The sequence below is a fragment of the Trichosurus vulpecula genome, chromosome 1 (genome assembly GCF_011100635.1).
Source record: "Trichosurus vulpecula isolate mTriVul1 chromosome 1, mTriVul1.pri, whole genome shotgun sequence".
Taxonomy (NCBI): Eukaryota; Metazoa; Chordata; class Mammalia; order Diprotodontia; family Phalangeridae; genus Trichosurus; species Trichosurus vulpecula.
This window is the reverse complement of record NC_050573.1, coordinates 257,706,549-257,718,183: the sequence shown is the minus strand read 5'-3', so window position 1 is coordinate 257,718,183 and position 11,635 is coordinate 257,706,549. Positions and strand designations below refer to the sequence as shown.

Here is an 11,635-nt window from a genome sequence, read left to right as displayed (position 1 = left end):
CCTTTTTTTTTTTTTTTTTAAACCTGCGCTATCTGGGATGGGACCTAGAGGAGGGATGCTATCCTAGGCCTGAACACAAGTAAACATTTTGCATTTTTAGTACACCAAGATATTGGGTTTTAGTTATTTTAAACCAAACCCCTCTGGGCTAGACGCTGTTGGAGACGTTGGGATGGTCCTGGCTGAACAACATTAAAGAGACTGATCACGTAGAAGGATAAGAAAAGCTTCAGAGACCCCCGTCTTCCCCTCTTCTGTAAGCCAGTGCAATTAAAAATGAACAAGAGACTTGGTAGATCTCGGCACTGATTGCTCCCCACCCCCCTTCCCTGACCCGGACCCTCTCCTCCCTCCCCCACCCCAGCCCCCTAAAGCCAGGATCTGATTGCAAGCGGGACCTCCTCTTGTTCCACATTGTGGTAGTGGATGCATTTTTCATGAGCACTAGGTGAACAGGTGCAAAGTACATTTGGAAAATCCAGGCGGCCCATTTCGGTGGCGTGGCGTGGCGTGGCGTGGAGGGTGGTATCCGGCTGTCTCCGAGGGGATCATGGAGAGCGACCGGGACATGTACCGTCAGTTTCAGGACTGGTGCCTCCGGACTTACGGAGACTCCGGAAAGACCAAGACGGTGACCCGTAAAAAATACGACCGGATCGTCCAGCTCTTGAACGGCTCCGAGTCGAGCTCCACGGATAATGCCAAATTTAAATTCTGGGTCAAATCGAAAGGTTTCCAGCTCGGCCACTCGGACGAGGTCAATGGTGGAGGTGGCAAGCAAGTGCTCTTCGTGCCGGTCAAAACCACGGTTAGTGAAGTCCCTGCCTTCCTCTCGTGTTTGTCCGCCGAGCGACCCACCGAGGCAGCCTGGAGGGGAAGGGGGAAGCCACAGTTGGCTCGTTTCTCTCCCTCCCCCCCTCCACCTGCCCGCCCCCAGTCATCCCTATATCGCATTTGCCAGGCACGTTTCTCCCCACAGTTAAGTCTTTGTGGTCCTTTATTGCACAGCCCTGATACACTTCGAGTCCCCTCCTTCCCCTTTCCCTTTCCCTTCCCCGCACCCTCCTCTGCAGCTTCTCTCCGGGCAGGAGTCGGCTTTGGGGGTGGGCTATTGTCCCGTCTCCTCAGCTGCCCGTCTGGCGTGTGTCCTGCCCGCCACATAAAGGCCACAGCCTCATCCCACCGCCGCCACTGCCCGGTTTGATAATGTACGATTCTGATCGATAGTGTATAGTGTCTCCTTATTGGCACAAAGCCCGAGTGTGGCGCTGGTCGTTGATTTGGGGGTTTCCCCAGGATATCAGGTTTTATTGTTAGACCACAGCCTGGGAGACGCGGGGCAGCCGGCAGGCACGCACGCCTGGATTATTGCGATGACTGGTTAGATTTTAGATATGCGGGTGTGTTCGCTCCCCCTCCGCAAATAAAGAAGCAGTTAGACGATGATCAACAAAGAGAGACACGGGCTCTGAGCGCGATCAAATGCTGTATTTATTGCTTACTCTTTCTGGGATTGCTCAAGTCTCTCACAGCTATGAAGCTTGCTTTAAGCACAGTCGCTGAGAACCACTAGCATTGCCAGCTTTGCGAGATCTGAGCCTGGAAAGCTAGACTTGGTTCTTTCTCATAGCAGAAGAGCTATAATGTTGGGTAGCAGCAGGAGCACCAGAATTTCCTATTTAAGAAGATGGGAACTATGGGCCACAAGTAGGTTTGCATATGTCAAATTAATAATGCTTTTCTTTTCTACATCATGCCACGGTAGGTAGCCTCCTGATTTGGGAGATGACAGAAGGTAACACATCCATCTTTTCATTTCTACCTTGACTTTCTGGTTTCTTAAGCATCCTTATTTACTACTGGCAGTCATTGTTTACAATATCCCTAGAGTATGCAAAAGAGGAGACTTCTAGGGAGCCACTCTACCTTCACCATGATAGAGGAAAATGAAAATATTTGAATGTAGTTTTTTTTCCAAGGTATTAGTAAGAAGGCTGGTTTACCTTTGAAACAATTTCTTCTTTTCAAATAAGAATGTCTTTTTTGGTGGGCGTATTTTATGGGTGTCTGGGCACTAGGAAAATGGGAAATGGAAGTAAATGACATAAACTAAGTATAGAAACTGTGTTGTTTTACTTGGTGTATCTATGAGTCAGACCTTTCCTTTACCTTTGGCTTTACTCAAGACAATTGTTAAATTGACATCCACCCTCCACCCCACTATTTAATGTAGGCATAATTTGTAGAGCTTAGTTGAATATTCAAATGATCTATATTTATTGTAGAAATAGTAGAATGAATATCAACAGTTTTTTACTTTATGAAATTGTAATTTTAAGAATTGGAAATCTGTTTTAAAAATTAGCTGATAATAGAAATCATAATTTATAAGTAAATGGACTTGTCATTTGGACATGACTAGACTAATTAAAGACAAACAAAAGAATAATCCACCTTATAAAAAAGGTACTTAATAAAGACATAAAAGATCTTTTGACCAGAATGAGATGTGTTTTAGAGAAAATTTTTGGTGCCAGAAACTTTTTCTACCTTCCTTCTTCCAGGGAAAACTTATTTCCCTCTGGTAACCTATCAGGTGGCTTCACGTATGTGTGAGCTGAGTGAGCTGATTATGATTTGAATCTAGTCATTTGAAAATATGTATACATAATCCTAAATATGACATCAAAATCATGTGAATTTGTGAGATAAAAGTGAATGCCAAACATCAACCTCCTCAGAAACACCTTTACTAAGGACACACTGAGTTTGAGTTGTCATGGCATAGTTCAAGATTATTACAGAAATTATTCTAAAGCTCATGATAAGTTAGTGAATTCATTTTGGTTTTCCTTAAAGCAAAGCACATCTGGAAGTTTTAGAGAAAAAGCCATCCAACTTTCAGGTGGTGAGAAGACAATGGTTTTTGTCTAGAGCTTAAAAGCTCTGCCTCCCATTCAAGACTGCATCAAAATGTTGAAGAGGTTTATAATTCATGAACAACCCTACTGCTCTATGGTGGTTTATGAAATTTTTATGCTGCCGTTGTCACAGAAAGGTAAGCCCCTTCTGCTAGTAGAAACAGTCCACCTCTGTATCAGAGTTTTTTTTTTCTTTAAACCCCCCCAAACCAGGTTTCTTATACCATTTGTTTCTCCACATATGAAAATCATTATTTCTCTCTTTGAAATGCCCATTGATAATTTTCAATAGGAGCATACTCACTCAATGAAAAAAAAATCACTATTTTGACTCCAAAGATATACTAGTTTAAAAAAAGCAGGGGGGGGGCAGGTAAGATACCTTTCCAGTCCAGTTCCAAGAATAATTCTTAGCTACTGGAGGTGTTGGGGTTTGTTGCTCAGTTTTGCTGTCAGCCAGAGAGATTTGCTCCTGACCGTGCAGTAATCCACTGCTGCTGGTAATTAGACATCATTACTGCTGCGTTAAAGGAAAAGAGAGAAGGGGAGAGGACAGGCTGGGGCTAATTAACTACTTGATTCTAATGAAAGAAAGAGAGACTGATAGCAACTGGGAGGTTGCACAGACTAGACATACAACATAGACTTAATTGAAGCAAGGATTGTCTTGTAGTCTCATAGTAAAAATACTTGGTTTTGTTTTTTTATTTTCCATACATGATATATAGTAAGCTTTAGAATAGAGCTCTTAATGAAGCCTAATCCCAACTGGTTACAAAACCATAGTATTAATAAATATTTACTGATAGTATATGACAGTAGGGCATTTTGAGAAACAAATGTATCCTTCAATGTATTTGACCATTCAAGAACATTATGAAGGAATCAGGCCTGATATTCAGATCATTCTGTGGTCTAGGAGACATACACTCGGTCACCAAGCAACACCATCCTGCCAAACAGCCATTTTAGATTCAGTCGGACAACAACACATATGTAGTGAAATATTTATGCCTGAAGTCCAGAGAATATTCCATTCCATTTCAAATTACCAATATCATTTGCCTATGTTCTTTCAAACAGAGCAGGCTGCCCTGCATCTTAAATGATGCCCAACTTAGACTTTTTTAGAGGTAAAAAACTGAGCAATAAGCCATATGGATGACATTAAATAGTACAAAGTTTTTTCATCAGTGGTACTCATCCCTTGGCCTTACTATGGTAGCAGGTTTTCCTTCTTTGATAGTTCTCATTCTGGTTTCTTTAGATTCTCTACCTAGTTGGTCCTTAATGACATAACTGTCACATAACATGTGCCTATGACATCATAATTCCATCTTACTCTATGCAGAGTGTATTATTTTATCCCATATTTTAGAAAGCAAACTTAGGTATCTGCCACAAAATGTTCAAAGCTTCAGGCTAGGAATAAGGCTAATGTGATATAAACATCTCTTTCAAAAGCCATTCTATTTCAGAAAACTGGAAAGCAAAGTAAGCCTGTGTTTTGTTTTTGATTCATTCAGAGGCCAATACAAGAACTCTAATCTAAATTGAGTGATGAAGTAATGTGAAGACTACTCTTTTTTCTATAAATCTGTAGGAACAGACGCTGAAGTCTAAATTGTTGCTTTTCTTATAATTGCTTCCTCTTATATTTATCCCACTTGAGAACATAAAAGAAAAAAATGTGTTATCTTTAGTTACATCTTTAAAAAATAATGATTTATTCATTTCTGCAATCTGTAAGCCACAGATTTCTATTGTTCTGTTGTGTATACTATAAGCTGATTACTGTACAATCATTAGGGTGAATATTCATGTAGCAGTTTATAAACAGTTATGGTTTTTGTGAGTTACTTAGCTGTGGATTTGGTTATACATCCCTCTATATGTTTATCGTGATTCACCCCCTTTGTGTGAAGGAAGTAAGCTATTTAAGGACCCTACAGATGATGTGTATGTTTCTTCTGGGCACAGATTCATGCCTGGGGCACTTGGCTACGCATTCCTCTATATGGATAGGGCCTTGGTCTAGACGTGGTAAGATAGGATCACTAATAAGACAGCTGAAGCCGTGGAAGACACCTGATTGCTATGATGTGAAATGGTCATGAAATAGGGGGGAGACTCCCAAATATTTATCTTGATATGAGTCCAGCTTTTTCTGCTTTATTTTGTTTCCTTCCCCATCACTCATGAATGTAGCCACCAATTACCAAGTGAGTCTCTTCTTCATTCATGTATAGGTCTGACTAGCAGGAGGAATATCAAGGGAGAGATAAACTCTGTCCATTAAGTGTGCTTGGAGAATCACCTTCCTTAACAAAAGGATAATAGCAAAAAAAAGAGAAACTAGAGGGTTTCTAATTACTTAAGGGCTCTTTCCAAGTGTATACACCAATTTATCTACATGAGATTTTTGCTCTCTGTAAAGGATCTTCACCATCTTAGCAATTTCAAAGGAATGGGGAGTTTGCCCATTCTAACATGATCCCCCTCTGCTTAAAGACCACTCTACACATCAAGAAAGGAGCATGCAGGGGGTTAGTCTGTATATTCTACTCACAGTCTTGCAGTGACATGGACAAAGGGGAATGGCATGAGGGGGTATTGAAAGTGGTAATTATAGAACTTTCAGAAATGGCAATCCTGTGGCATTAAGAAAGGCCTTGATCAGAGATGGGGAACCTGCAGCCTCGAGGCCATATGTGGCCTCATAGGTCCTCGGCTGCAGCCTTTTGACTGAATCTAGTTTTACAGAACAAATCCTTTTATTAATGGGATTTATTCTGTGAAATTGGGATTCAGTCAAAGGGTTACACTTGAGGACCTAGAGTGCCACATGCGGCCTCGAGGTTATAGGTTCCCCATCCCTGGCCTAGATCTAATGATTGACTAATGGACTCAAGGACTTGGAAGGCATCTGTGAGATCACTTATGTTATCCATCCTCATCAATTTTCAGATGCGGCCCAAAATGTTAAATGGCTTCCCTAAGATCACACATTTAGCTAGTATGGTAGTGCACGGACTAGACGGGAGTTCTTCTAACTATTCAGTCCTTTATCTACTAGTAAGAATCTTAAGGTGGGGCAGCTAGGTGACATAATGGATAGAGCACTGGTCCTGGAATCAGGAAGACCTGAGTTCAAATCCAGTCTGACACATGCTTGCTGTATGACCCTGGGCAAATCATTTAACCCTGATTGCTTCCTAAGAAAAAAGAATCTTAAAGTCTGGGTTTGCTTGTGTAGTAAATTCTCTAAGATGACTTTTTTACTTGAATAGTTGAGATTAAGATAAATCTAGCCTATTCCTTTTAGTCTCAAAATGCTCATGTTAATGAATAGAATCAACAGGGTCAGACACACAGACCTTTAATAGTGTTAGAATGGATGGGTTTATATGCATGTTGATTTTTGTGTCTCATATGGTTTATATAACTATAATTGTGTTATTGGTAGCCAGCCATCATAAAGCAATTACAGGTATGTATGCCATACAAGACACAAAAATCAAAATGCAATAAAGAATTAAAACACAGGGTGAATTTCTCTTACATATGTTAGTTAAGATAGTGCATTAAAGGTGCAATAACTCATTTAATACATAGAAATAAGAATGTTTCATAGTTTTAATCTATGGAGTACTACAAATTATGACATAAGAGAGTAGAAAAAATAAGAATACAACAGGATTCATTGGTTACAATGACCACATGTGTCATTTGAAAAAAAATGAAACATAGAAATCATAGAAATGACTGTCATAAAGGGATTTAAAATGAATCATTAAAGATCTAATTAGATAGATAGTGTCCTCTTGACATCAAGAGCACTGGCAGAAGGACCTTAGCACATGGGGGTGAAATGTGACGAACTTATGGAAGGATATGGACAGGAGTCACATATGCTGGTCAGGTATGGAGATTACAGTGTGTTTGCCTGAAGGGGAATACTCAATACAGATGATCCATTGGGGTATTAGAATATTTTCCTGTGATTAGATATCCCAATGATTAGAATTCTGGACTTGGAGTCCGGAAGATCTGAGTTCAAATCCTGCCTCAGATACTTAGTTGTGTGACCCTGGACAAGTCACAAACTCTTTCAACCTCAGTTTCTTAATCTGTAAAGTGGAGATAATGGCTGTGAAGATCAGAAAACATATAAAGTGCTTTGCAAACCATAAAGTACTACATAAATGCCAGTAGTTGTTATTATCTTCTTGTACAATTAAGTACAGAGTACTCAGTTAAATATCTTAATTACTTATAATAAAATTAGATTCAGCCTTTATCAGCTGTGTGACCCTGAGTAAATCACTTAACTGCTATCTGCCTCACTTTCTTCAATTGTAAAATGATAAAATTGGACTCAATGACTACTAAGTACCCTTTCTAAACTCTAAACCTATGAGCCTATGATCCTCTGATGCTAAGATTTACAAAACTTTGTGATTAACAAGGAGTCAGTTTACGAAAATAAGGAGTTTGTATCCTATTGCATAAAAAAATCCTGAAAATTCTAAGAAGTCTATGGGAACAGCATACTCAGGGGTCACATCTACATTGCAAGCACTTGCCAGTGAATAAACTTTTTAGAAATCCAAGTGTAGATTTCCATATTCAGTGTCTGACTGATCACAACACAAACATTTTGATGTAGGAATGTTGTTTCAACCAGCACAATTAAAAAAACTGCTTTAAGGCAACATTCCAAATCTTCTCAAAGGCTGGTTACTGCTCAGTCTTCTCTATTTTACTCGTTTACTTACTGCTTATCCTGGTTCTACCACTAGGAAATTTTTAGAAATTGATTGTCAATGTTTTCACAAATTTAGTAGTTGGGAATAGTCCTAAAATAATGTGCACAGATAGAACAAACCAAATCTTGTAAATTTCTCTCTCTTTTTTTTTTCCAAATTCATTGATGACTGAATACATATAATTCAGTATTTCAGTGGATCTATGACTCTCTGTTATGAGTACTACATCCATTGGTGTAAAAATCACAGCTCATTTATATCTTCTTGAGTCAGGAAATAGCTTGGGATCATTGACATCACTTAAAATACACCTGTACATATATTTTTAAAAAATGTTTCTGCTTTCACATGAGGCCTTATTTGCCACTGTAGCTTCTGTGTTGTATGTTCCAGTGAAAGTGGTAATTTCTTGCTAGCCATTGCCGTAATCTCTATACCTAGAATGTTCTCTGCTGTTTTTACTTCCACCTGTTGAAATTCTACTTCAATACCCCAGCTATGAAAGCTGTCTTCATCTACCTAGCTGTAAGTGACCCCTTCCTCCTCTCTCTTATGGCATCGTGCTTACACTTCTTATTTACAATTATTATATTCTAATTTTACCATAGTTATTTGTATACCTATTATACGCACTTTGAAGTCAGGGACTGTATTCTATCAGATGAGCACCTATTAAGCAGCTACTCAAGGTGCTGCTTAGTTATCTCTGTATCTCTTGGTGTTTTGCACATATTAGGAGTTTAATAAGTGTTTCATGAATAAATGAACAAATTAATGAATAGAACAAAATCATGAATGATTTATTTGTGGTTACTACCACACATTATTTTATTGTATTCCCTGAGATTTTTAAATAACTTATGTATTCTTTTGAGACTTTTGCAATGAAAGAACAATTTGGAGATTAATGAATTACAATTTTTTCCCCATAGGGTTTTTTATTTTTTACATCTTCACCTACTATTTACTTCTTCACTCTTGTCTCTCATGAAGAGGGGGCCTTCTCCTTGATAAAATAAATCCCCCTTCCTCATTCTTGATCCTTTCCATTTTCTCAGCTTCCTTCTATCATCCCACTTTCTCTCTATTTCTCTCTATCTATTAGCTCCTTCCCCACTACTAAGACATCCATCTCTCTCATTCATCCTTAAAATACTCTTACTTGAACTTACCATCCCTGCTATCATCCTATCTCTCTACCATTTTCTTTCTCTCTCCTCCCCTAGTATTTTTTTTCTTTGGGCTAAAAACCTTGAGAATCTAATCTGTTCTAGGTGCCTCCACTTCCTCTCCTCATTGTCTTGTAAGCCCTCTGAAGTCTAGTTTCCAACCTTGTCATTCAACTGAATCTCCTCTCTCCAAAGTCACCAATGACCTCAATCCTGATACTTCTTGAATTCTTTGTAAACTTTCACACTGTCTATCATCCTCTTCTGGATGTTCTCTCCTTTCTAGGTTTATGTGACATTGCTCTCTACTGATCTCCCCTTATCCATGTGACTGACTGCTTTTCAGTTTCCTTTACTAGTTCACCATCCAGGTCATACTTAACCCTAGCTTACCTACAGGATCAGATACAAAACCCTCTGTTAAAGCCCTTCATAACTGAGCCCCTTCTTACCTTTCTTGCACCTTACTCTTAGATCCAGTGATATTAGCTTCCTGGATGTTCCAAGACCAAGACACTCCATCTCTTGGCTCTGAGGATTTTCTCTGTCTGTCTCCCATGCCTAGAATGCTCTTCTTTCTCATTTCTGCCTATGGACAATTATCATTAAACTGCAATCAGTTTTTTTATGATTATCACAATGTAACCTATTTAAAAGAAACGACCTCTTTGGGTGCTTCTTTTCTGGGAAGTAGCAGGGTAGAGAGCAACTTGTAAATGCTTGTTGGCTGACTTTGAGTAAATCTCTTGCTATTTTTTAATTGATAGTAAAAATTTCAGAGCTGTTTCCTGCCCTGCCTCAAAGTTGATTTTTTTTTTTGCTTTGCTCTTTTTCTTTGCAGCTAAGATTTCTACAATGGGCTCTTATATCATGCTCTCAAGAAATTTAATCAAGTACCCAGCTGTCACAACTATTCTTGTAGTGGCAAAATTTTCAAGTGTTTGGGAGAGGAGCAAGAAAGCCAGGGATTTGGGGAATTGACTCAGAGATCAGGTTCAAGAACGTCAGACCCTTGATATTTATAGGAATAAAAAAGAATGTGCTTTATGGGAAGAGATCTGGTACCTGACATTTATTACCTTGATCCCTACTCTTAGGATGAATGGGTAAGGCACTCTATTATCTATATTTCTACTATTTTATGTAGAGGTGGTGGCTATTTTAAAAATGTCTTTGTTTGGATTTATTTATTTATTTTTTGGTGAGAAGTGATTAGTTTGCAAAGAGTAATGAACATTCTGTTACTTACCCTTCACTATAACTAACAGCAGCAACTGCCAGATGGTTGACTGGACTTAGGGGTTTAGTCTGTGACCATGGAGCAAAGCTTTCTGGCATACACAGAGATCTAATTTGCAGCCTTGGACTTATTAGTCCTATGCCATAACCAAGTCATCTCATTGGCCATTGCTCTTAACTTTATATCATGGAGATTTTCCTAAATGTTGGGTGTGGGTCACAGTTCTCTTATCTGGCTCTGGTTGCAGTTCAACAAAGCTTAATTAATGAAAATGCCATGCAAAGGGATGCCATTTTTATTGCTTCTTCTTGTCTTATAATGCACCAAAAAACTATTACATGAAAACAATAAATTTTTACTGCTTTAAGTTCCACTAATTAAGAATTAGTGCTAATTTAACCAGGACTGGGCAGAAATTTACCATAAACTATGAAAGTGGGTAAAGTTAGTAAAGTAATAATGTAAATGAGATTCAAGGCAATATGTTTAAATTTTAAAGCTCTTAATTTCTTGCATTTGCATACACATAATCCATATGCTCATTACAAATGGCCATCTTCTGTTCATTAATGCAGATATTATTCTACAAGAAATACTTTGTAAATATCTAGCTTGAGTTACTATGTAGATAGATGGACAAAAGAATTTCAGCTCCCCTATAATCCAGCCTTTTTTCGCTAATTTAAACTAGTCTTGAGCATGTTTATTGCATCACATGAGAGGAACTGTGCTGTAGTTGACAGAGTGCTGGGTCTGAAGTCAAAAGACACCTGGTTTCAAATCTTGCCTCAGATACTGATGAGCTGTGTGACAATGTGCAACTCACAGCTCCCCTGAATCTTCCTTGCCTCATCTATTAATCAGAGACAAGAATGCCAGCGCTGCTTACCTTCATAAGGTTTTTAGGATCAAGTGAGATGACATATGTGAAGCACTTTGCAAATCTTAAAAAGCTAGAACAATGTTATTATTAAGCTTTAAAGTCAGAAAATTGGCAAATGATAGCTCTTAGAACAAGTACACCCTTGCTTGATACAGTGAATGGGGTTTTCAAAAAGCTACATACAAATTAATTTCTGGTAGTTAAAATATTTTCAGTGTACTAAATTAACTCATTATTTAATGAAATTCCATAGTGAATCTTTTATAAAGCAGTATATGATTTTATAAAAATAATAATTCCCCTTAATTTATCAGCTTTGTAGATTGTAATGATTGTTTTAGGTAAAGGAACTTTACCCCTCAGTCCTGATCTAATGATTGGCGTATTATCATCCAATTCATAGGATAAGTACCAAAAGATGGTATTTATGCCTGGAGTTATGAAAATACAACATGATCTTTTTTCACTTTTAGCAGCACAAGATAAGCATGATGGCCCATAAAAATAGAAAACTCTTTCTCAAGACATTCCCTCTGTAGAAAAGGAAGTTAGGAATTTCCCTTTCTTGATACTGAAGAAAAGAGATTATTTTAAAAATGCATGTTCTTTCAAATTTCATATTAAAATTAAAATGTCTTTATTATAAATCCTGG

The 11,635-nt window shown here is 38.3% G+C and overlaps 1 protein-coding gene across 5 annotated transcripts in view; it reads left to right on the top strand.

Moving 5' to 3' along the window:
- The first annotated feature begins 550 nt into the window (after positions 1-550).
- Positions 551-11,635, top strand: part of NOL4 (nucleolar protein 4) — a 455,220-nt gene continuing 444,135 nt past the window's right edge. For all 5 annotated transcript variants that reach the window (XM_036762303.1, XM_036762298.1, XM_036762279.1 and 2 more), the window contains exon 1: positions 551-808. In XM_036762303.1, the coding sequence (XP_036618198.1) occupies positions 551-808 (258 nt within the window). The remainder of the gene's footprint in view (positions 809-11,635) is intronic.